We start from the raw sequence: 26,201 nt of genomic DNA on the forward strand, positions 1-26,201 counted from the left end.
CCTGAAAGGAAGGTGTGGGGAGCTGAGGGTTGGCCTCTTCTCGTAGATAACGAGTGATAAGACTAGAGGGAATGGCCTCAAGTTGCGCCACGGGAGGTTCAGGTTGGAAATGAGGAGACATTTCTTCTCAGAAAGAGCAATCAGGCATTGGAATGGGTTGCCCAGGGAGGTGGTGTAGTCACCGTCCCTGGGGGTGTTCAAGGAAAGGTTGGACATGGTGCTTAGGGACATGGTTTAGTGGGTGACATTGGTGGTAGGGGGGTGGTTGGACCAGATGATCTCAAAGGTCTTTTTCAACTCTAATGATTCTATGATTCTACGATATGGCTGAGCTGGGATGAACCTGCCTGCAGCGCTCTGTATTTCCCTAATTTTGCTTGCAGAGCAACCTGTAGACAGGAGGAAAACAAACAAGCCCGGCTTAGCCAGCGGCTGCACCCTACCCAGAAGGTCACCCAGGACCTGGGTCGCTTCTCTGAGCCCCCTGGGCTGGCCAAGCAGAGCGGGGACACCCCTCGGGGCTGGAGGCCCTCGGGCCCCACAGACCTAGGCTGGAGGACGCGCTTTTCCCTTCATTTCCATCACGCTCCCCCCTGCCAGGGAGCATCCCCAGCAGCTGAGGGGAGGGCCCGCAGCCCCACCGTGCAAGGGGACAAAGCCACGAGCGGAGCAGCGTGAGGAAGCTTCAGGAGGAGGAGAAGGACTACCCTCCATTTGGGGCCACCAGCCCCCACGGGGGAACAGGGGGAGCCTCCAGCTAGCCCCGAGGAGTTAATGGCGGCGGGGAGCCGCCTCCTGCCCGCCCTACGCCGTGACTCGCTTCCTCCCACGGACGGGAACTGGGAGGAGTGAGCGGCCCCGGGCTGCCGCCCCGACCCCGCCAGCGCAGGCAGCTGCCGTGCCCCGCTGCCCGCCGAGAGCCGCGGCCGCCCCGGCTGGGAGGGACGCCGCCGCCGAGCCCCAGCTCCCTGCGGCCAGCCGCCGCCATGCCCGCCGTCGACAAGCTCCTCCTGGAGGAGGCTTTGCAGGACAGCCCGCAGGTAGCGGCCCGCCGCGGGGGGCGACGCCGGGGGGATGCACCCGAGATGGCGGGGCCGGTGTCCCGGGGAGGTGACACCGCCGGGGAGCGGGGGAGAGGGGTGTCCGAGGGCCGGGGAGGAGGGCAGGGCGCCGGGGAGCGGAGCGGGCTCCCGGCGGGTGGAGGGAGGAGTGGGTCGGGGGCTCCAGCCCGTCGGGGGGATGCTCGGCGGCTGGCGGTGGAGCAAGGAGGTGGCATCCTGGTGATGTCGGTGAAGGCTTTGGGCTCCTGATGATCGTCTGTCAGGGGAACATAGGCTATGGCTGCGGCTGGGGGCTCTGGGGAAGGAGCAGGGTGCGAGGAGGTCAGGGCACAGCGCCTTTTCTCCTCGCCCCCCTCAGGTTAAGCCCTCCTGTGGCTCTTTCCTCGCGTTGTCCCATGCCGGGGTGCTTTGGCTTTAGGGGGTGCCCTGAAGTGTTGAGCTCTGTTTGGGGAGGAGAGGTGGCACGGCTTGTCACCCTGGCTCCCTCCGTGCTCCGTGAGAGGAAAGCAAGCTGCGGCGCTGTGCGTCACCTGGCCCCAGCGTGGGCGACAGAAGTAGGCTGAATGGATCTCGTTGCCAATGTGCCCGTGCTCCTTGTGAGGTGTCCCAAGGGGTGTAGCTCAGATACAGGAGCTCCCCGTGGGACAGGTGAGGTTTGGTGAGGTGAATCCCACTGCAGGTGACCTCGTTCTGAAGGAGTCTCGGAAAGGAGGACAGCGGTTACTGCCTTTTCCGCCCCAGCCCTTGCAGGCAAGGGAGGAAGGACGTTTTTTCTCTCACCCCCATGCTCTGTCAAACCCAGTGTAGCATCTGTGCTGGGAGCCCCTCTCAGCTGCAGAAGGGGCCCCTGAGCACTTTGGAAACCCCATAGCAGAGAACATGACATGTAGAGATGGTTATGGGCATTTCGGAGAGGTGGGTGGCCTTGTGGGAAGGGAGGGTAGAGGGAAGGAAGAGGGGAAGTTCATGTGGAAGAGAGACACAAGGGGAAAAGGAGAGTGGAAATCCCACAGAGGGGTGGGGAAGGTGCATTTGAGGTCAAAATGCGGTGCAGGCAGAGATACACAAGTAGTTGGTGAAGCAGGGAAGGAGGAAAGAAGGGCGGGGTGGATCTGCATGGATCCTGTTCCCGGTGCCCAGTGTTGTAACCCGGACTCATCTGCTGCTGGACCAGGAGGACAAATCTGTAGGTAAGCTGTGGAGCAGATTGCTAAAAGGTGTTGTGGAGTCTGTCATGAGACATTTTGAAGGAAAGGTTGGACGTGCACCTGTCAGGAATTCGTGAATCTTGGGGCTCATCTTGATCACCTCTTCTTGTTTTTCTGTGATTCCGTGAAATCCCATCCCAATAAGAATGATTTTCATCAAATGTTTGATGAGACCCGTGGAATCTCAAAGCTTGGAGATTTTCAAAACTCAACAGGAAAAAGTCTTGAGTAATCTGATGCAATGTCAGACTGAGACCTCCTTTGAGCTGGGGTTTGCACCAGATAACCTCCAGAGTTTCTTTCTGACCCGAATTGTACTATGTTCCACAGTTTAACAAAGTCTGCTAGATTTATTACGAGCAGTTATTAACATTTTTAGTAGTTACCTCCCCAGAGCATTCTGGAGCTAAAGAACTTGACATGCAGGATACGTGAACTCATTTTCCTCTTCAATCAACACTTCCTTCAATGATTAAAAAAGTAATGCTGACTGAAAGCAGCTGAACAAAGCACTGAATTGTATTTGGAGGTCTTCATCTTTTTTTTCTGAGCTGAAGGCTGGTAACATCTCCTTTCCAATTACTGGAAACAGTGGGCTGAACATAAACCTGGGTGTTTGCAGGATGTTTTGGCTTGATGCGGTCATCACTTTCTGTTCAAGTTATGCAACTTTGGAGGGATGGGCATTGTTTAATTTTATCGAATGGCCCAGTGTTGCTAAAATCTATTTTTTCGTGCAGGAAAATAGACCTTTTTTTTTTTTTTCCCCTGGTCTTTTGCATTTTTATTACTTTTCTGTTGGGGAGGCCTTTACATTCACAGCCCTTCAGGTTGCCTCTGTGAGCTGGGTACTGCAAAATCAAAGCAAAAAGACAGTTTGTGTCCCACAGAGCTTGCAGTGTAGCAGCTTATGTGATCACTACTTACTTTTGCATAAAGTGACCTGATTCTCTTCTGCCATGTGCAGTTGCTGGCAGCAATGCAGAGGGACAGTAAAATGAGGACAACCTCACTTTGCAGAAAGTATATGAAGTATGTAAATTATGTGCAAAACAGAAGAGGATTAGGCCATTGTTATTTCTTCACTAGTTTCCTGAAACTTGATTTCTCTCTCCCTGACAATACAGTATTTTGTCTTGATTCATCTCCAAGCACTGACCAAAAAAGGCCTTAAGGAATGGCTTAATTTTGAAGTGCTTGGCCATGGCATAGGAGAGGAATTGACGTAGGCAGCCATGCTAAAACCAAGGGAAATACTTACATGAAGTAAGATTTTTATTTTTTTCCTGTGTTGCCAGCAGCCAGGATGATGGTGCTATTAACGAGGCCTTCAAAAACATTAGCTTAGTATTTGGATTCCTGGTTTATTTCAGCAGCGTTATCTGCTATTCCAGAAGTTGTCAAAACAGAAACAACAAAACTTGCATACATTGCTATTTTGTTGTGGTAGTTTAAAATAGTGTTCTTAAATGTGAAAGTTTCCAAGCATGACTTCAAAACTGCTTAATCATTTATTGTTTTTCTTATTTTTGAACAAAGTGCTAATAACTGAGGCCAAGACCTTCAGAAATGCTTTTCCAGAACTGCTCTACCTCAACGCATATTTCAACATTCTGAAAAACTGTGTGTGCAAAAATTCAGTAAGATTTAGGAATCTGAGTGAATTCAGGTTTGAAAACCTGAAGACTGGGAGGCAGAAACATGTGTACCCTCATTCAGGCAACTACTTTTTAATTTTTCAGTCTTAACTTGAGATTGGTCTTGATTAACACTGTATGTCAAGCTTTATTATTTTTTACCTTCTCTAGATTTACCTTTTTTCCAACCATCCTCACAGCCTTTGGAATTCATCTGTTTTTATAACACATGACAGGGAGGATAAGCACTGCATAGATAGGAGATAGCTTGATGACCGTAGTTTTGCTAATTTTAATCAATGCTTCATTGAAGATTAAACATTTTAAACTAGATATTTTTGAAAAGCAATATGTTTTCAATTACTGAAGTAATAGTTTAGTACTGAAAACTCTCAAAATCATGCCACAGTCCCTGTAGAGAGGTTCTACACAAAGGTCCTTTATAAATTTGTGTTCTTGGTATCAATTTTATTGAGTAGTCCTTTTCTCCATGCTTTGGTTTTTGTTTTCTTCATTTGAAAACAGTATTTTGTATTATGTATCTCCTTCTATGCTGAGATCTCCAGCTAGTTTCCCAAAGGCATTAACTGCCAGTGTCTCTAAGGTAGGAGGTGTTGTAGCAGCTTAGCATGTCAGCAGACTGAAATGCTGAGAGCTTTTTTGTTGCTTGAAGTATGGAAGTACTCCTGTGCAATGTCTAGAACAGAGCCCCAGGACTGACTCCCATGTCATGTACTTTAACCTCTGGGCAACAGTAATTTCTGGCTTAGATACTTCTCATCAGAGATGAAATGATAGTTTAGTCCAGAGTTCTTGAAGGATGCTGATTTTGAGCTTTTCAGGACAAACAAAATCTTGGCAGAGATTTGCAAAGAAGAATAAATGCCTTGGGGAAGTACATGTTAAAATACTGGAATTACTTAAAACTTTCTTAAGACTCTAAAATAAATTTTCCAGATATGAACCTGGATATTTCAACTGTATTAGAGGTTCATGTAATAGGAGGGCAGATAAAGCACTTGCTCTGTTACAGGACTGACATGATTATTAAAGTACTGCAGTTTATTATGGGTGCCCCTCAGATAAGCAGATGAAACTAATTAATGTCATATAAACTAGCTGTACAGACGGAAAGACACTGCCACTTAGCATCAAACAGATTGGATTTACCAAAGTTAAGACTAAGGATGTAACACGACTTTGTTAAAGGGACACTGTCAAATTTAGTGACAGCCTTTCCTTTTTCGATACTGTGTTGCTCTAGCAAAATCTGGAGCCAGCATTATTCTGAGATACTTTTCTTTCCCTTCTCTGAAGCTGTGTCAGCAACACAATTCATTGTTACTGGTGATTCCACCGAAACAAGCCAGGGGAATTCATGTCTGTAAGATAAAGCCAGTCATTATGCTCTTCTTTTCTCCGGTTTGCTGACAAGGATGAGCTAGCAGAATGGAGAAAGTACGGGGTATCTCTGAGCGGGTGTGTGCTTGTGTGCCTGTTGTTGCAGATGAACACGGGGTTGTTTGGCGTGGCTATGTCAGCAGGGTTTGGCAGCAGCCCTTTAAGAGTTGCTCAAGACAGTTGAGAGTGAATAACACTCTGTAAATTACCTAATGGAAAGGGGTGCTTTTAGTGCAGCCTGACATTAAAGAAGTAAAGTGAGCAAGCACTGGTGTTTGACCCAGTCCTTAACGTGGTTAGGATTACTGTAGTCAGCAGGCAGATATTCAGGATTTTTTACATTCCTGATTGTGTTGGAAGGAATGTTTATTAGTTAGAGGAAGAGTCCAGGAGTTAGGAGTTGGCCGTAGCACTTTCCTCACTTTGTTTCCTAATGCCTCAGTTTACCTATCCCTACTTGGAGGGCTAATTTCTATGTGTATTAAGATTGTGAATAAACAAAACCATACAAAGTGGAAGATTTATTGTTTCTGATTGATTTGTATTTTTGCTACCACTTATATGCACAGTCTTTTATGATTTTTTTAAAAAAATATTTTCACTTGGAACTAAAACTGTTTGCTTTTTTTCTCTTATCGAAGACTCGGTCATTGCTCAGTGTATTTGAAGAAGATGCAGGAACCCTTACTGAATATACAAACCAGTTGCTTCAGGCAATGCAGCGAGTCTATGGTGCTCAGGTAATTTTTCATTTGTGTTTCTTTTGTTCCATGTGCAGTAGAACATAAGTTGCTATTATGATGCTGTTATTTATGTGAAGGGTGCCAAGTACCTGCAGCTCTTGCGGCTTGAGAAGAGTTGTGGGTGTTTTCCATCTGATGTCGCAGCCCCTTCCCACCTTAATGTTCTGAAAAGTCATACATATGAAAAAAAAAATCTTACCTGCTTTGTCTGTCTCCAAACTATTCACAAAAGAAATATTGTGGTATGTCTGTACTTTATGGTATATGGGAAGGCCAGCCTTTACAAAATTGCTCGCTTGCACCTAGGTAAAGTCAGGTATCACTTTAGCCACCTAACTTTGATGGTGTGACTCACCATCTTGAAGAAACTGTCCATGCCCATTGATTACAGAGAGAATGTACACTTTGAGTCATACTGAACCTAAGTACCTAAGAAGTCAGTGTGAAAAAAATGGGAGTAGGAACAGAAAAAGACAACACTTTCCTAAAGCACCTACATGACCTAGATGACTAAATCCCTTTGAAAGTAAAACTTTTAAGTCATATCCAGTGCTTTCAAAAATATTATAAATCTGGGTGATTTTCGGTGGAGCTAGGGATTCCCATGTGTGTAAGGCCAGATATTTTAAAGTACCATATCTAGGTCTTCAAAGACATACGCGGTATCTCATAGCACTTGTGCAGGCATTTACGTAAGTTAGGTATGTGAGTTCCTAAGTAGCAACGCTTTTCCTATTCTTAAATCAGTACATCGGAGAAAATGGAAAGATGAGAGGAACAAGAGTGCCCGGAACTTACTGGGAGACTGAGTGCCTGATTCTCATCTTACATTATCAGTAATCAGCTGTATAGCTAGTGCAAGTATATGCCCATTTGGTGGGATTGCTCTTTGGGCTGCCTGGTGCTGTGTGACTGGGAAGAAAAAGCAGTCTGCTGCGTGTCTAAATACTTACACCTGGAAGATCCAGCGTTGAAGATCTAGTCTTAATGTCCTGGATCCTGTGCAAATGCAGAGCAATCGGAGACTTGCAGCACAGATCAGATACTCAGAAAACAATACAGTGCATAGCCAGGGGCTGGAGAGGTGGCATGAAATCAGCTCTCAAAGTTTGTGATGGGCATTTTGTTAGTGTCTTTGAGCTTTAAGAGAATGTTGGCCTGTTGGATGGTGGAAATGTGAGGCCAAAGAGCAGGTAGGATTGAAACAGGTGGAAGAAGGAAATCAGAGGGTAAATATGGTTTGGTTGTTAAGTGTTCAGCTTGTGGACTGTGTGTCTCTTTCCCCTGCTGATGCCTTTTTCAGATACGGTTTTAGGAAGCAGTGCCTTTACTGTGATTCATGAAAAAATGCTTTGTCTGCTTTTGTTTGCCTCTTCCTTTCCATCTCAGTTTTTAGCCATCTCTATTTCTGTTGCCCCACTGTTATGACATTTCCTCTTTCTTCTCACTATATCAGCGCATTTACCCATCTGTACTTTGAAATATTACTGAGTCTTTTGCATTTTCATAGCGTTTCTTGGCCACTTTCTTCCTGCTCAGTTCCTGCTTTAGTTTGATCTAAATATTCAGTCACTTGTGAATATTAGATGCGTGCCTTGAAATATAGAATATTTGTTGCCATTTTGAGATGGGGAGCACATAGCAGGTTTTTTTTAAGTCTTTGTAAGGATGCACTTAACAATGACTTAGGAAAATCCATGTTTAGTGGCCAGAGCTGGAGACTTTACCAAGGATGCTGGCTTAGTGTTTAGTGTCAGTACTGTTGCTACTTCTGCCGTTTAATTCCTTGGGAATTGTGTGTTGTGACTTCGTTTTGGGTTTGTGCTCCTGGGACCCAGAACTACAGTAGCAAAAAATGACACTGCATTAACAAGCAAGCAGCAATAGATCACATGAATTATATAAGTGGGAAAGGAAGCTGAAACCTTTTTTCCCTTTATGTGCTTTAAAAAGTCTTGATATTCTTGCATGAGATTCAAATACAATAAAATTGGGACAAAATTCTGATTTTTAAATAAAAATTAACGGGAACAATGAATTTAGCCATATACTATGGTGGTTAGTTCTACATTGTTGGTGCTGTGTAGGATAACAATGATTTCTGACTGATTTTACTGAGCTTTGTGAATGTCAGTGTATCCTTTTAAGGAGCTGTTTCTGAATATTTTGAAGGAATACGCTCTTCTAGACTGAATCTACCTTCAGTTTTTGAGATGCACACTACTTGCTACAAAACTTCTGATTGCACTTGCCCTAGAAAGAGAATTGTAACACTGAATATGCACCACTGAAACCTGAGTGGAGGGTTAAGAAGAGTGAGGGTGCAATATTTCTTTGCTGCCTCATCACAAGAGAAAATAAACTTTTGCCGATGCTTTTGTTAGGAAACCCACTGTCTGGGCCTCATTATCTGCACACTAGGAGGTGTTCCCAGCACCTTTTCCTTTTGAGAGGGAATGAGATTAAGTAGTAGGAATGTAAAAGTAGAGAGTAGTGAGAAGACAGATTCTGAATTTCCTTTTTTTATTTTCCCAACTGCTTTGTCTTTGCAAAGTCACTGTCATCCCCTGCTGTTATTTCCTTATCTGTATAATAGGAATTACAGTGACTGACCTACTTTGAAGCAGTGATAAAAGTTCTGATTGCACAGCCATAAAAATGGCTGGAATCACAACTGTGGCAGTTGGACAGGACAGAAGTGGGTTGTACTGGTCTACAGTACTGAAAAATCAGGGTTTATGCCCCCTGAAAACAGTTACTACAGTCTTCAAAGTGTAAATCTCTTTTTCTTTCTAACTATGTCCTGAACTTTAAAATCTCCCAGGTTTGTCTCGATATTTTCAAGATGTCCTGGAGAAGTTTACTAGAATTTTGGTGTTTCTTTGTGTTGAAAACTTGGGTTTTCCTGTAATTCAAACCACTATAGCTTGTGATCGAATAACAATAGTTGATGGTTCTTAATGGAGCAGTGCAGAGTCTCAGGGGACTTGCATTTAGTACCAACTGAAAGCTGTTAATTATCCATCTGGATATATGCTTATATTTGTCCCAGAACCCTGCTTTGTGTGCAGAGCAGCAGTAAGTTTGTAAATTGACAGCTCAAGCTGCTCTAAATGCTTGGATCAGTGCCTTGGAAAGGAATGCGAGAAAGATAGAAGTATTTGCCCAGAGATTTTTTTTAAGCACTTGGAAAGTAGGATTTTTTTGAAAACTCCTTTTTTTTTTTTCTTAAACTATTAACGCCTCCTCCTTCCCTCCTTTTTTTTTTTTTTCTTGAAATTAGAGGAATTTGGCTATGTGCTGGGGCTCTTACATTTCAGAACGCTAGGTATTCAAGCAGAACTTCATTTAACGTGCCTTTAGTGCCGGCTGCTCTTCCAGTGACAGCAGAGCAGTTGTTGAGATGGGTGCATTTATTGGGATGAGTAAAGGCAGTAGAGAGACCTTTGAAGTGACTTGGAGCTGCTTTTGTCCCAAGGGTGGCAGCACCCTGTTGTGGGGTGGAGGCGTTTGGTGATGGACGTGCCGCCGAGGCACGTGGGGCCAGGTGGTGCAGGAGGGCCGTAACCCTAAGCTGCAGCTGGGTGGTGGGCTTCAGCAGCTCTCCTTTGGGTGCAAGACCCTCAGGCTGCGATGCTGCAAGGCAGGTGAGCGTGTGATGCTGTGGTTAGGGAAAAGGTCACAGGAGCCAAGCGTATGAGCTGTGCTCGAGGAGCAAGACTCGGTAGCTCTGACAAGCCCGTGTGTGTAAATACAGAGAAGCATTTTTATATTTCTTCAAATAAACCACATCCGTGTGAGTACGTGTTGTGCTTCCTGCTCTAGTTCTGTTCTCCCATCTGTGCTGTAGAACCCTGAAGTAGTTCATCGCATGGATGGTCTTACAGAAGAAATATTTCTTACGGATTTTGGTCTTGTAGTTCCTCCTCCTTGCAAGCAAACCCTCATGCTACATCTGGCATTGCTGCTGTCTGATTTCTGTGAATGTTGTGTTAATTGTTCTGGACATTTTATTACCTGAGCAGTATGTAATGCAGCAAGCAGGGACTTAATTCACTGGGCTGCATGCTGAAGCTCTTGCAACAGTGTTTGACCAAGCTGTGCCCAGTTCACATTCCTGGCTTCCCACTGCCACAGTAAATTATTTTCAGAGCTTTGCCATCATCTCTAGTTCTTCATCATACTACAGAAACAGCTTACGTGGGATCTTCACATAATGAAAAGGAATGCCATTTAAGAACTCAGGAGGCTGTTGTGTCTCTACGGACTATTAGAAGGGATAAACAGTTAAGCAAATTAGAGGAAAATAAGATGTATTATGTCTTTGGAGAGAAGTTTCATCTCGTTATTTCCGATAAATCTGTCTAGATATTGAAAACAGCGATGGCAGAAAGGGAATCAAAATAAACCCGTGTTGCCTTTGGCAATATATCCAGAGAGAGAACAGCACGGGAATTGTGAAGAGTAATTCTGTTCGGCTTCAGTGTCTCTGCGAGCAGTTGTCTTGTGATTCCAGAGTCACATGGGTAAGGCAGCTTTATGGCCAGGCTCTTAAGGAAACTCTCAACAATTATGAAACAGCCTTGGTTTATATGCACCGCATTACTAGGTATCAGGACGGCTTGTATCTGTCCAGGACTGTTTTAAGTAGTGCTTTATAACTGTTATTTTCCTCCCCAAATTCGTGACACCTTGTGTCTGCATTTTTTAGCAGCGCTTCTTGTTTGATCTTACCATCTGCTGACTTCTGCGAAATAGTGTATATATTATTGTTCCTTTTTCAGTGGAGGTTTGCACCATACACCTGTGCAGTTCTTGAGGTTTATTCACCATATGCTGCTAAAAGGTAAAGGGTATTAGCCCCTGAGAACTAATGCGTTTACAAAGCCTTGGGAGTTGATGTTAATACTGCTGATGAAGTGGGAGCCACCGTGCTTGGAAGCAAGCCAGCGTTGCGCTAAGCAGCATCTGGAGACCTGAGTGCTGCGAGGAAGCATAAATGTATAGATGCCATGCTGACAGGAGCTGTTTTGCAGGAAACTGAAGATTCTTTCCCTACTTAACTAGACATCCTATGGTGGCTGCTTTTGCTGTTTTACAGCAGAGTTTTGACTGGCGCCCCCCCTTTTTTTTTTTCAAGCTGTTAGATGATCCTTTGCTGAACTTACCGCATTTGTGAGGACTGAATGCCATGCTGTGAATCAGCAGCAAGGCAAACTGTATTTTAGCCTGATCTTGTGAAGTGCTGGGCAGCCTGAGCACCCCGGTGAGGCTTAGCTTCTCTCAACATGGGGTTCAAGATTCCAAGCAATTTAATATGGAAACCTAGATGTGTGGGACTGCAACATTTACCATACTGCTCGAAAATTGTATTTTGTAGGAAGATAACATGTGCATGTAGACAGAGATGCATAAAACAGCCATATCAAGACCCAGTTCTTTCTGTGCTGTGTCTAGTTTTGAAGGTCAATGTGTTCCCTAGTTCTGAAAGGGTGAGAAGCCCGCAACTGCCTTGTGGACCTCCTCTCTCTAACACCTGCCTGATTTTTTTCCTCATTTATCAGGCATTAAGCTTTCCCATATGTAAGCCGGACTTTACTATGTGTCATTCTGCACATACAGACTGCATGAATAAATGCATTTTCCAGTCTCGTGCTTGTTTACATATGAAGAAGCATTTGGCAGTTCTGTGTGCTGGTTACTTGCAGAGTTTTAAAAATGCCAGCTTTAGCTGGAATAGGAAAGTAGCTTTGCAGAAAGCTTCATTATATTGGGATTGGAAGTGGATGTGATGGAATAGCTCCCTCTGTCTTTAGAAGTTAATTTATAGCTCAACCTAATCCTTTACATGACCTCAAATCTGAAGTCTGTTAGACAACTGTCTGTAGAAATATCTTCTGACTTTAGTGTGTTGGCTCTCTGGTTTTACTTTGGAAAATACAAGACAGAGATTCTAAAAAATGATGGACTGCCTCACTGGTCAATGGTCAATACAGCGAAGATTTTATTACAAACAGGTTACAGAAAAATCAGTCTCTCCTGATACGAACAGCTTGGTGAATAAAAGTGGTAATTGTGAAGGTGGAATCAGCTCAGAAAATCACATGCTTTTGCTCTGGTGCTAGATCAGAAAACAACAGTTGGACATTTTGTTGCTGACTTGTTTGAAGGCAGGATGAGATACTGAAGTAACCCAAGAATTTAACAGAATGTTTTTTAATCTGCTGGGTTTTTATTTGTGGTGAATTAATGCTGGATTCAAAACATCACTCCCATTACCTTATTATGTGAACTGGTATTAGTGAACTTTACGAAAACCTATTCCTAGGGATTGTCCTAGCTTGCCAGCCATGGGCTTTGTTTGTTTGTTTATTTTCAATTAAAAAGTACAGGATTTTATCTGTGATCATAACTGTCTGCTGGATACTTATTTGTGTCCAGACCTTCAGTCTGTTCTTCTAGTGTACTTCTTGCATTAATGCTGCAGTGATGTTTTCCCTGATGTATAAAATCATCTAATGAAAATTAATGAATTTGTAAGGCCCAGTACTGGTTAATTTTGCCTGCATGTAGAATGTCTGGATTTCTGTTCAGGTTTCTCTTGGTTTTCTGCCTGAAGCTATCATTTTATCAATAGCTTTCCCACTCCAGAAATGCTTGATGAATTCTGAAGTTTCGAGGTAATGTGGGAGAGACACTGAGTAAGCGGTTGGGACTGTGAAATAGCTTTTCTTTTGCTATGGTCTACTGAATGTCAGTCACTTCAGGATAAAGGAAGTGAATGTTGCTGTATTGTATAGGAAAATATTTTGGAAATAGATTGAAACACGATAAAATGATTTGCCTGGATTCAGCGGATCTATCAGCTGAAGCAATCCAAATAACTTCTAAGTCTTGAGACTGGTAAGTCGTGGCAGTAGGGGGGCAGGAGAAGGCTGGTTAGGAACAAATGGGAGGAGGATTAACCAAACTTTCCCAGATTAGTGCGTTTAGCAATGCGGTATTACCACTAGGTCAGCAGAGCACTTTGCCTGCTTCCTGTTCCTTATGCAATATGATTGTGTTTAAATTCACCAGCTTAATTTGAATTGTTTACAAGTGTTTGTTTTGTGTGTGTGCTGTGGTGGATATAAGTCTAGTGGCAGAGAGAGTTACAAAGAGGCAGGGAGGGAGGAGGGAAGGCCCCAGGATTAACTCCTCTACGTGGGCAGGGCTGGAGTAAAAAGCTTGCTCGTGGTGTTTTGACACACAGAACCAATCCAGTAAGAGGCATGAGCAATGTGTCCTGCTGGCATCGATGGGACATAAGTGGGATGTGGAGCTGTTGGCCTAAAGTCAGCCCAAAATTTTGAAGGAAATTTTATGTCAGGCCCTTCCATCACTTTGGACCTGGGGTAGCATGCCATGGATGTCTGCTTGGGGTCTCTATGTGGCTGTTGTCACCTGATTGTGTACTTGACATGATGTTAACTTGTAGCCCCATGGGACACTCTGGGTGTGGGTATTCTCCCTCTTATCCTGTCACATACTAGAGACCTCTCCTGGGGAGCAGTGATGGCTGGAAGATGCTTCTTCCACAGCTCTCTGTATTGCCCACTCTCAAACTGCCTCATGTCAATGACTAACAATGCTCTTTTTAACTCTTTGGATATCATTGGGATGGGGAAGGAGGGTGAGTAGCTGGTAATCTTAAAAATCAAACTGGTCGAAGCTTTGAGGATGGCTAACACAAAGGAATATGGTGTCAGCCTAGTATTCTGACACCTTTGGTGTCAGCCTAGTATTCTGAAGCTGCTTTTAATGTTGGCAAGTTTGAGCCACCAACATGTATTTCCAAAACAGGACCGCAGGAACAAGTGAACTAAGACAAAGGGGGGAAAAAGGCTTATTTCTAAATGCAGATTATTTCAAAAGATTCCTCTCACGTTGATCCAGCTATAAAACTAACAGATAGCACCACAGCTGCTATGTGAGGACTTACTCTTAAAGCTTTTACTCAGCTTCATCTTTGACATTGACGGAGAAGATCCCATGCCTGAGAACCTCTGCTGCTTTCTGTAGTCTTAAATCCATCTCTGGACTCCAGCCACATGCACACAAACAAGCACACCCTTCTAATGTCACCAGTCCACACGGAGCGAGTCTCATCCTTCCTGTCATCCAGTCACTGCTTGCCAGCGCCAGCTTTGAAGGTTTCGGTCTCTCAAGTGTCCTTACTGCCTGGGGGCAGATAGTTAAGGCTTATTCCTTCCTTCCCTGAGCCCTTAACAAGGTTTGTTAACTCGGAAGGCACAGCCTCCTTTTTCATCCTCTGGCTTGGGAAATACTTAAAGGCCAAGTGTTTGTGTAAAGCCTTTTCACGCTGAAAACTTCACAATCCGTATAACCTGCAAATCTTGCATGAATCCTGGGTATTATTACTTTATGAAATTGTAATGCTCGTTACTAATTGGTCTGAGACAAGAAACAAGACTATAATAATCCCCTGTTGTGGGAATGGTGAGAATAGTCATGGGGTGCACATGACCTGAATTTGGGCCCAGATTAACTCCAGTTCTGAGCCCTTGTTTGTGACTTGGAGGGCCTCTGCCCTCACATTTCCAGCCACCTGTGAGTGTTATTGCCCAAGTGTTTTAAGATTGTCAGAATTAGCTCATCCTTCTTCTGCTGCGTGCTCACAGTGCAGTTATTCACGTACAGCTGCTGTTACGTAGGCTGCTGTGGCTATGCCTCTTTTCTTTTTTTTTCTTTCTGTGCTCTCGGGCACACCTAAGACTCTGGCTGAACATTTGGGACAAGCCTTGCTGTCCGGATTAGCACTCCTTCCTGACATGCCGAAGTGGTGCAGAAGCAGCAGGCTGTAATGCAGTATGTCAGAGGTGGCATGAGGCCAAAGTAAAGCTGTTTCTGGCCCAGATGGTTAACTTTGCCATGCTTTGCTTGCTCAGGACGGTGAGGGAGGGAGCACACAAACTCTGTCCCAATTTTAATGGTTTTGTATACCAGCCCCAGAAAAAGGGTGCTATAAAAGCAGTTCAGAGATTGCCCTGAGTTTTACGAACTCTCCATTGCCTTAACGTATTTTATTCCCCCCTCCAAATGTGTAAAGTTTAAAATGAAATTACAAGTGATTAATTTTCTATGTTACCAAGGAAGAGAGGGATCTGACAAAGTTTGAGACAGATCTGAGTTCCCCCTGCTCCCTTTTTCTTTTCTTCCCCAGTTTTAAGTCATTGCTAACAAATGGGGCCACAACAGTTGATTTACTAGTGTTGTGAATATACCGAGTAAAAGTTGACGTATCCAAATGCTTGGCTGTATTTTCTTCTAGCGAGGTCAAGCAAAATTATGCACCCTCCCTACAAGTCTTGCTTTGCTTAACTCTTAAGGATGTGTGTACTTTCTTTGGGCAGTTTAGCCATAAAAGTACAGAATTACGTGCGTCTTGTACTCCTGTATCAACTTAATGCAGTTTAATTATATCAGTACGTTCCCTGAGCATGATCACATTATATAAAGGCACATCTGTGGGTTCTCTTTATTCCTGTAGATTTTGGAGAAAGATGATTAATGAATATGAAACATTGTTATGCTAGTATGACAGCTTACATGTTTGAGGTCGTTCTGATTCTATCTTGGAAGAAAACAAAATGACAAATTTCACCTCTGTTCAAGGAGGTTAAGCTGAAATAAGCTGCGTGTTGATTATGTGTGAAATGTACCTGATATTACTGCTTCTCTGTGCAGGTATTTTGGGACTGTTTGTTTACATGCAACTGAACATTTGTCTGAGTAGTTGCAGATTCAGTCAAGAGGCTGGTTATGAAATAGTAGTAACAGCAGAGCTAAAGATTTGTCATTATTTGTATTAATGTGTAACTTTTGTTTGTAGAATGAAATGTGTCTTGCCACACAACAGCTTTCGAAGCAGCTCCTTGCCTATGAAAAGCAGGTATGTTCAACACTGTGCCTCTGATTTATTCGTCCACGCTTGAAAAGAAGCCTCTTCAAAGAGTGTGGTTTCCAGAAGTGCTCAGGGCATTGGATCTATTTGATTTCATGTGAAGACTGTTGTAAAATTCCCCAGGATCTTCAAGGGAATTGGGTCACTTCTCAGCATCTTTAAAATTAAAAGAAACAAAAAACAAAACAAAAACAAGACAAAAAAAAGTGCATGATGTGAGTTAATAGACTTACGAAGATAGAAGCCAGTTTGTTCCTACTGTATAAAGTTAAGATGAATCTAGTAAGCATTAATTGCATGTTGTCCAAAATCCATTAATTTAAAACAAGAGTAGCAGTGCATAAAGAATATATATATATTGAGTTGTTGTTTTTCCTTTTAGTTTTACTGCATTTTGTAAAAGTATTTATTACCTTTGTAGTAAAACACTTCTTGTGTCTTATACTCAGCTTTGTTGATTTACTAACCAAATACTTGTTTCTATTTTCAGCATTTTGCCTTAGGGAAAGGAGATGAAGAAGTGATATCCACCCTTCATTACTTTTCAAAAGTTGTGGATGAGGTAATTTGAACTGCTATTATTCTATTATTACAATGTTAATGGAATATTGGAGCTCTTTCTTTTGATCTTTGCCCTTTGGGTTCTGAGCCTTCCCTCTGAAGGACAGATTGTGTGAGAGTTTTATAGAATCATTTAAGCAGTGGTAGAAAGAAGTATAATACCACCTTTTAGTAGTGGTCTCTTTAGATCTGCAGATCACTAGAGCTGGGTCTGTGGCTTCCTCGTACATGCTATTCTCAGAGCAAAGCTGAACTTACTAAATAGGGGAATTAGAAAAGAGACTGAATCAGGACATGGTTCAGGTAGACTGGGAAAAAAATCATATTTATATTTTCAAGCTTTGAATACTGCAGTTTGAGCCCAAACCATCCAGGGATGGGCACAGAACAGCTGTGCAGTGGTACAGTTGCAGCTTATTTACTGTAGGATCACAGAGAATCCAAAGGTGACTGGGGAGGCTGCAGAAAGGTCTGCTGAAGGCAGGTTAGCTACTACAGCTGTATGTGCTGAACACTTCTACACTCCCTCCATAGGTTGTGGCTAAGTAGCAGGTGTCTTCTTAAATGTGCTCTTGTTAGACCTGCCCATATAACATTTCATTCTAATGTCAGTGTCTGGGTTCTTATTGCTTCAGTATCGTTTGTTACATCATTCTCTCTGGTGTGAGCAGGACTGTGTGTCATGAGACAAGTGCTGTTCTTTAGTCTACTTCTAACCTTCACTTAGAAGGCAAAGGGCTATAACGAGGTTTACTTTTAGGAAGACGAGAATAAAGAGGGTTGCAGGGCAAAAAATAAGTTAAAAGTTTTAGAGCTGTTCTCATTCCATGGATAACTCTAATTATATAATGGGAGGAATTCCAAGGATTAATTTTGCCCTTAGCCTTATCCTGCTGCATGCCTGCAGTCAGGATATACTTGAAAAGAACATTTACTGTCATAAGTCTTGTACTTGTCTTGGTGATTTATTAATAGATGAAAACTAGTACATTCTCCTCCCCAGGTACAAGAGAACCATCCCTTTTGTGGGCTGAAAGTGGAGAACCTTGCTGCTCAGTTCTGTCAGTCACATTTTCCCTCACAGGAACCTGTTCCATTCCTCAACCTCCTTTCACGTGTGTTAGCTAGCCCCTGTATCTCTTTTCCAGTTGTCCTTTCTACAGATGTTGAGTTGCCCTGGTTTAGTTCTGTGTTGTTGAGTGGGAAATACTGACTTCATCCTTACCTACCTAACCCTAATCACAACAGGAAAATGCTGTGAAGGTAAAATACTGCCCCCTGTTGTGATTGTGTCCTGGGTAACCTTCCTGGATGGAAGGAGATTCTAGTCATGGAAGTGGAACTGTAACTCTGTGGTATAGAGCCTAACAAAATCTGGTTAATAGAAGCAAATTACAGATGAAATCCCGCTGGGTTGCTCACTAGAATTAATCATCAAGTGAACTGCTCTAATACAGCATGTGGGAAATGAAAAATTCTTGTATCCTTATAAAACGGTAGGCAGGAATTAACCACTTAGTGCAAAATCCCCATCTGTCTCACAGAAATATGTTTTAAGCACTGAAGTACATGGAAGTACCTTACATCTTTGTCTGCTGGGCACACATGGCAGGTGTGGTTCTTCAAAAGCTGTAGAGTGCTGGGGCCATGCTCTAATTTAGATGGTTCTCCTGTGGATCATCGTTCTGTAGTTTGTTCCTCCAAAGCTGACTTTATTATTATAGGGCTTAACAACTCTAGCTGATGGCTGAACTCAGTTATGTAAGGTGATGTATAAACATGAGTCTTTTTTTCTTTTTTTGAAAGGGTTTGTATACTTTTACTTCCATGGGAGAAATACATTTTGTAGGTTAGATATACAGATATATAGATCTTACACAAATACTTATGTGTATGTATATCTTTAAAAGGTTTTTTAAAAAACTCGCCTTGCATCTGTGTGCATCCATGTGTGTTGAGGAAGCAGGGGTTACAATGAAAACCTGCAGTGGGTGCTTAAGTGTTCACCAGAAAGCTGCGGTAGATGCTAGGTTGGAAAATACAGCGATTATAGTAACGTGATTATTGTGGTCATAGTTTAACCACTGGGGCTTGTTGGTCTGCCTCAGCCTACGTGGAAATGGGAGTAGGATGCGTTACGTAGAATTTGGTGCTAATTTTTCTGGTGGAAAAAGGTCACTGTGGTCATCTAATTCTTACTGGGAAAAGTGCATGTTGATGTTGACAAATGCACGCAGAAAGACCGTAGGAGTCACTTATTTTAGTAGGAGACATTTGAGTTCAAGTATTATGAATAGAAGAGGTTATGGAGTCTCTGTCTGTGAAGTTTCTCATAACCTGACTGGACATGGTCCTGGGTAGCCTACTCTAGCTGACCCTACTTGAGCAAGGTAGGTTGACTAGGTGATCTCAAGAGGTCCTTCTCAACCTAAACGGTTCTGTGGTTCTGTGAACAATAATGACACTTGGTGGTGTTGATATGATAGTTCTGATCCCAAATGGTAGAAATATAAAACCACCGGACCTTCTGTAATTTTTTTTTTGGTGAGAGCTTTGCTAAGAATTTTGTATTGCTCGTAATTAAGGTTACCAACATGTGCTTTATTAGTCTGTATAAACACCAGTTACAGAGAGTTCAGTAACAGACAGTGTACGTTATTCTTTTTATTTACATTCTGTCTTAGAACATTCCTCTATTCTCTGTTTTAGCTCAATATTCTTCATTCTGAATTGGCAAAACAGCTTGCAGATACAATGGTTCTCCCAATAATACAATTTCGGGAAAAGGATCTCACAGGTAAGTTTTATTTTAAATTTTAATTTACCTCTTGGTGTTCCTTCATGCTTATTTTGTCATAAGCTAAGGCATAATGCCGTATAATTTGTTCTTCTGGTAATTCACAGAAAAGTTTTGTTTTGTTTTGGTTTTTTTCCTGCTACAGAATTTCCTTTACAGGTGTGTGCTTTTACTCAGACATAAATAGTGCAGTTTCGCCACTTATAGGTTATGCCCTGTGTGGTGCAAGTTTGAAAATACACAACTTTGTTCTTTGTTGGGTCACTCCACTTTGACAGGAGTGTAATTTCACTGAAGCCAGTGATGTTACAGTTGCCTAAAGCAGGGAAATTTAGCAATGTATCTGGCTTGCAAACAACATTTGTCCCACTTCCAAAGTTTGGGGTTGTTTGAAAAATCACAAGCTCTTTCAACCTCATAGTATGATATATTCCCTCCCTTATAAGCAATTAGTTCTCTTTAAGCCCCTTCCATCCACGGGTAGTTCCAAGTAACCTGATTGTGCAAACTTGGAAATTCCTTAAACAGTAAAGCAGGAGTGCAATCATTTGTTGTAATTTCAAAAGAGACAAGTTGATAGTCAAGGTCAAGGACGCTGTAACCTACATATGCATCAGAAACAAGAGTTCTTACTGCAGCATTTCCAGGGTTTACTAAAAAAAAACAAAAAACAACCAACGTTTCTCATGCTGAGTTTACTCTCCTGCTTATATATTTTTTGAAAACATCATTTTGATGGAAGATGAAATAAATAAATAGCAAAATAGTGACTATTTTAGGTTTAAGATATCATAGCATCTTATTTGAAACCATGGGAGATACCAAGGTACTTATAAAAATGGGTATCTTGTTCATAATCTAGTGTCAAGTATGTAGCAGTATTTGGGTGCTCAGATGTTGATTCTATAAATGCTCTCACACCTCTTTAACGAGGCCTCCCTGATGCAGTGAATCTGGTCCCATCTGTATGGATTCTGTCCCTAGTTTATAACAGGAGACGGAAAAAGAAGATGCAACCAAAGCCTCAGCTGGTGCATGACAACAAACAAAAGTTTGTTCAGCTTACCTGGATGTCAAAATCTTTTTTATTCTCTCCATCCATCCCCACCACCATTTTGCTCTGACGCAATCTGTAAATTAGAGAGATTAGATTGTAGATTTTAGCAGAGGATTGGCCATACTGAAATTTCATCATAGGATTAAACAAGGAAGCAGAGAAGATAAACTGTGTACTTGTTTTACTTCTGATCTTGTTATGTACTGAGTACTGTAGAAACCTTTAGGTGCAAGTTAGTCACAGATGGGAAGAATTTCTGTCATTCTGCATTAGAATCATGTGGAAGTGTTCTGGGAAGAAAAAGGTGGCATGAAGCTGATTTCTGAATAGGTTGTTACAAATAATCAGAGACCATGATGACATCCTACAGTTTACCCATTTTCTTTTCAGAGTTGCATAAGAGCTGGTCTTGTGGTCTTATGAATGTGCTTAGTTTGTTGGCTTCTGAGAAGGGTTTTGCCAATTAAACGTACATTGATAGGGGAACTGAAAGCGATTTGTACCCAACACTACTGAAAGTTGAGTTGCCTGTTTAGTTTCTCTTCCTCCTACCTGCATCAGAAACTGGTGGCCAGTGTTTGTTTTGTCAACATCACAGCCAGCAATCGAATGGATTAGACAAATACTTCTCTTCACAGAGAAGCTTAGCCAAAAAAAAGTTCCACGTTGATGAAGATTATGTACAGGGAAGGGGCTTAGTTCATGCGTCTCTAGGACTTCATTAGATTTCTTGATATCATATAGGCATTGTCAGGCTGTTCAGAACTGCTGGTCTTTTAAGGCAGTGGAGGGCCTTTTGTGATAGCAAGCATAGTGAAACGATGCTTTGGGTAAATGACACTGACAGATAAGGAATCTTTTTCAGTGATAACTTGCTCAGTCAAATAAACTAACTCGACTCTTATTTTCCTATCTGTCTGTTAATTTCTCTAGCCAACTGATCTGGTTTATTATCATTTTCAAGATAGGCATGACTTGTGTGTGCATCTCTGCTTTGGAAGGACTGGAATGATTTAGGTATTAACAGTGCCATAAGTCATCTCAGTTGAACAAAGTGTTTACAGCAGTTTTTACTTTGAATATTCAATTTCTCTTTTCCAGAAGTAAGCACGTTGAAGGATCTTTTTGGCCTTGCTAGCAATGGTATGTTTCCTGGTTTTGTTTGTTTCTAATGGTGTGCACCTGTTATATCACAGAAGACATTTTTAATCTATGCACACACACATCACATTTCTAAAAAAAATAATATTCCTTGTCTACAGAACATGACGTGTCCATGGCAAAGTATAGCAGGTTACCGAAAAGGAAAGAAAATGAAAAGGTAAAGAACGTGAAAGGGAAAAGGAAAAGTTTTCATCAGCCGTTCTGTCTTCATTGTAGCTAGTCCTTACATACACTTACGAGTTTTGGAGAGTTCATCAGTTAAAGCCATGTTAGCTCAAGAGTACTCGTGATTTAGTTTCTAAGCAGACACAAAGCTTTTAGACATCAATTCAGCAAAGTTATACCTGTTTTCTCCAACTAAGGCAAATGACCAAGTATTTTGCTGAACTAGAGCCCTTCAGGTCCAGAGGAGCTCTTCAGACAGACGCAATCCAAATGGCTATAAGTAGATTTGTATGGGCCTACTGTTGTACAGCTAATGTGATGATGCTGTATCACTGGTACAATTCATTGTAAATCATGTCATGAAGCCTTGTGTCTGCTATTTATAAAGCATACCATTGTTTCACATCTGCCTTCCTGCTAGATTTCTATGTATGGATTGTCATTTCATTTACAGTACACCAAACCGTGTTGGTGGGATTGTTTTACATTTCTTCTTCATTGCCCACTGGACCACTATTCCAAAATATACCTCTGTATGCTGGAAATGTATGATTGGCCCTGTCCTTTAAGAGTGCTTCAGTTCTACAGGATGCTCTTTCAAAGGAAGTGCATTGAAGAACAGAATGTGATACAGCGTATTGTGAATTATTCATCTCTGCTTTCTGCACTTACAGGCTTGTGTTGTGATCTCAGCTGCAAATAAATCTCTTGCATTGAGATCAGGTCTAGAATGTTAGTTGTGGTGGTTGAGTTAGTTTGTAGTCACAGGGACTGTCCAAATGCGAAGTATCTTGACATAGCAGGGCTCAAAGTTGATTTGGGTTTTGGATTTGCTTTGTTAGTTTCTCATCCTTCATTTTTATGTGGAGAAGTTCTGTAATGACTGTTGTTTAACGATAATTTGAAAATAATCAGCGAATATATCCATATGCACCATAACACTTTGCCAACCTCTTATCAATTTTTGTTTAGCTTAAGGCAGAAGTGGCAAAAGAAGTGGCAAATGCAAGGAGAAAGCAGCATCTTTCATCTCTGCAGTATTACTGTGCCCTGAATGCTCTGCAGTACAGGAAGAGAGTGGCAATGATGGAACCTATGCTAGGATATACACGAGGACAGGTATGGGCAGTAAAACAACTCTGTCAGTTAGACCCTTCCCAGGGAAAGTGAAACATTGTAGCTCTGGTTTTTTTTTTCAATTATTTATTTATTTTTGAGAGCTGACAAATGAAAATAAAAGAAAACAAAACAACTTTATTCAGCGTGCCTAGGTTCTAACAAATGGTTTTGTTTGTGGCAGATGGTTGAATGTTTAGCTATCCAGGAAAGATAGCAATGGGAAAAATAATTACTATTACACATACATTTATTTACACATATATTTATTTACATGCACTTGTATGCAAAATCAGCCTGGGGTTAATTCTTTTCACAGCTAAGTTATCTGTACGACAGCATGTAGTCCTACTCTTTACTCTGTGTCTGCACAAACTCTCCTATGTAGCAGTTCCCCTCCTGGCACATAATGTTCAGCATACTGATGAGGAGTGTACACGACAGGGAACAGAGCATCCACTGGAGAACTAGGAGGACAGAACAGTAAGGTGGATTGAGCATAAGTCTGGGAAATCCTGTTTCTAATCTTTGTTCTGCCAGCAATCTGATATAGTGGCTGAACGCACATTTCTCAAATCTGTAAATTGCAGCAGTGATACTGTTAATCTGACCCTCTGGGATGTCAGGAAGATTAATAAACTAGTACTTTCACAGCACTTGATTCTCATGACTTGCCCATTTTAAGGGTCTGTTGTGCTTCAACACTGATGAAAGAAAGCGTCCAATGAGAATTGGACCATGAAAATAGAAAAAATGAATGCAATGGTCTGTTTGAGATTACAACCTGGATCACCGTGTCAAGTGTCCTGTGCCTGTTGCAGATAATGTGTCCTATATAAAGTAGGTACTTAAAGAGAATTCAGTTGCTTTCCATGGAAATTCATACTGCTTCTCTAGTGTATAATTACTTATCCTGAGCAAAAACCTGCACCAGTTTCCCTTTTATGGAAGCCAAACAACTTCCCTGATCTGGAAAAAAAAATCTCTCATTGCTTTATACAGGAAAGTCTCAGGTTGTCATAGGAATGACTGAATAGCCAGAAGCCAGTTGATACTGATGCTTAAATACTGTGAACCCCCCCCATTAGCTTTTAAAGTATGTATTTTCTTTATTAATTGCTCGAAACATGCCTAATATTTCACATTTCCAAAGAACGAGCAGGCCATAAGGAATTTTTAGAAGTCATGGCTAGTACAGAGGGTTTGTTAAAGTTGGACTGGATGATCTTAGAGGTCTTTTCCAACCTGACTGACTCGGTGATTCTATTTGACTGAAAACTGACATCAACGTCTAAGATAGGCATGGCAGTCTCTCGTTATTGTCAGTGGAATGTAGGGCTCTTCCCTCCTGCAGTAGATTTCTGAAATAAATAGGTGAATCATTCTTGAAGAGAGTCTGCTTTCTCTCCTTTGTCTGTAAAGGGAGTCTGTGGTCAAGAACATAGTTGCAAAAATCTAAGTTACAGGCAAGATGAATCCTATGTCCCAAAGATAGGGGAAAGGAGTGGAATCACGAGTAAAATTGGATTAAATATCTAATAAATTGCTTAACAGCAGAGAATTGTTTTGATGTTTTTGCATTTATTTCTGGAGTAGCTCACTTTTTTTTTTTTAATTAAAATAATTAATTGCACACACACCACTACCTGTGTCCATGATTCACAGAGCTGTCAGTAGTTCCTAACTACGACTGTGCACCCCACAGCCAGAAATGAAATCTAAGGTAGTCTACACTGAGTGCTTTGCTGCTACTGCATGCCTGCTGAGCCATACCAGCAAACTGGACTGTAATAAAAAGTGCACTTGGCCTTAGCAGAACAAAATCATGGTAAAACTGTAGTTGATATAACCGATTGCCCTAGAGACTTCCGCTAGTGCAGCTACACTTCATCGTTTTCTTGTCTGACTTTGCTGTAGCAGTTTATAAATTTCCAGGTTGGACTACTAAATCTAATGGACAATTTATGTCCTAGTCTTTTTGGTAAGGTGGCATTGCATGCAGTGGCTCATGACAGCACAGAACCAATTCTGTATGGTGCTATTATAGGAGAAGGCTGCCTGTTCCCTCTTAGCAGTCATTCAGCAATTCATTGGAAACGTACCTGTCAGCAGCCAATAGCTTGTGTGTGTAATGGGGTACATGAACAGGTGGGAAGGTGCAAAAGAGAAAAATACAAGAAGTCAACAAAGTCATTTTAATCACATATTTTTTTGCCAGCCCAAAGCACCAGTCATAATGGGATCACTGTTAACACAGTTCCAGCAATCTGTTATTTGTCTGCCAGAACCAAGATGATGCCAGTGTCCCTTACTTGTATTTTTCAGATCAACTTTTTCAAGAAAGGAGCAGAGATGTTTTCCAAAAGAATGGACAGCTTTTTGTCATCTGTTTCAGACATGGTTCAAAGGTAACAATACTTTTGCTTCTTTTTGGTTGTTCTTTTGAATTCTGAGCAACAGTACTGAAACCTTCAGGACATAATAGGCAGCGCCCATGTTTCTTGCTCAGGAGAGTGCTTCCGTGCTTGCATTGCATTTTTGGGCATATTTTGTTAAAGTAGCAGGTGGAAAGGGGGGTGTGCTTGTGCATGTAAAGGAAAGTGCTGTCAGTGCACTGCACGGTGTTTTTACAATATAGCCAGGAACTGTATCTTGTAAAGTGCTCAAATGCTTTCTTTTTTGCAGTGGGTTAATAGAATTAATATAATAAAGCTAAAGTGCATTCTGAATTAGAGGTGTTTATACTTGCTGGGTCTTCTGTAATAATAATGGATTGTTGTTACAGTAACCTCCCAAATAAGGATTTAGGACTTGTAGTGTTTGATGTTGTAGATACACAAGGCAACTAAAACTCCTTGCCCTGGGCAATACTCATTGTGTCTGGAATAGCCTGTATCAGTCCACTGAGTTCAACATGAATTGTTTTAAGTCCCTACTTCAATAAAGTGCCCCATTTTTGTGCTCCTGCTTTTGAGATTATTTTTTCTTTGTTCCCTCTCTTTGTCCTCCTCTTTTTGTAGTGGAGATTGACATTCTCTTTATAATTAAGTCCTTGTAAATGTTATAAACTTTACATTTAAAATGTAATCATATTAGAGAGAACACTCATCGTTTCTTTTAAATCAGCTGGAACACTAGGCTGAATCCTTCGCTTTATTGCTTCATACCTTTCATATTGGAGTATATCCAAGTCATTACTTATTCTGACTCTGGTGGCATTTTAAATAATGCATGCTTGTTAATTTGAGAACAGTGTTACCAGTAATCTCCCTGTGTAGGAGATTCTTTTACTAAATGATTCTTTATTTCCTATATCTTTATGCTTAT

General features: G+C 41.8%; 1 protein-coding gene across 1 annotated transcript in view; it reads left to right on the top strand.

Moving 5' to 3' along the window:
* The first annotated feature begins 831 nt into the window (after positions 1–831).
* The window catches only part of APPL2 (adaptor protein, phosphotyrosine interacting with PH domain and leucine zipper 2), a 37,553-nt gene continuing 12,183 nt past the window's right edge, over positions 832–26,201 (top strand). The window contains exons 1-9 of the mRNA XM_083820085.1: positions 832–1,040; positions 5,949–6,047; positions 15,943–16,002; positions 16,505–16,576; positions 19,285–19,372; positions 21,531–21,572; positions 21,692–21,750; positions 22,731–22,877; positions 25,200–25,282. Coding sequence (XP_083676211.1) covers positions 987–1,040; positions 5,949–6,047; positions 15,943–16,002; positions 16,505–16,576; positions 19,285–19,372; positions 21,531–21,572; positions 21,692–21,750; positions 22,731–22,877; positions 25,200–25,282 — 704 coding nt within the window. The 5' untranslated portion in view covers positions 832–986. The remainder of the gene's footprint in view (positions 1,041–5,948; positions 6,048–15,942; positions 16,003–16,504; positions 16,577–19,284; positions 19,373–21,530; positions 21,573–21,691; positions 21,751–22,730; positions 22,878–25,199; positions 25,283–26,201) is intronic.

Source organism: Anser anser, assembly GCF_964211835.1.
Source record: "Anser anser genome assembly, chromosome: 1".
NCBI lineage: Eukaryota > Metazoa > Chordata > Aves > Anseriformes > Anatidae > Anser > Anser anser.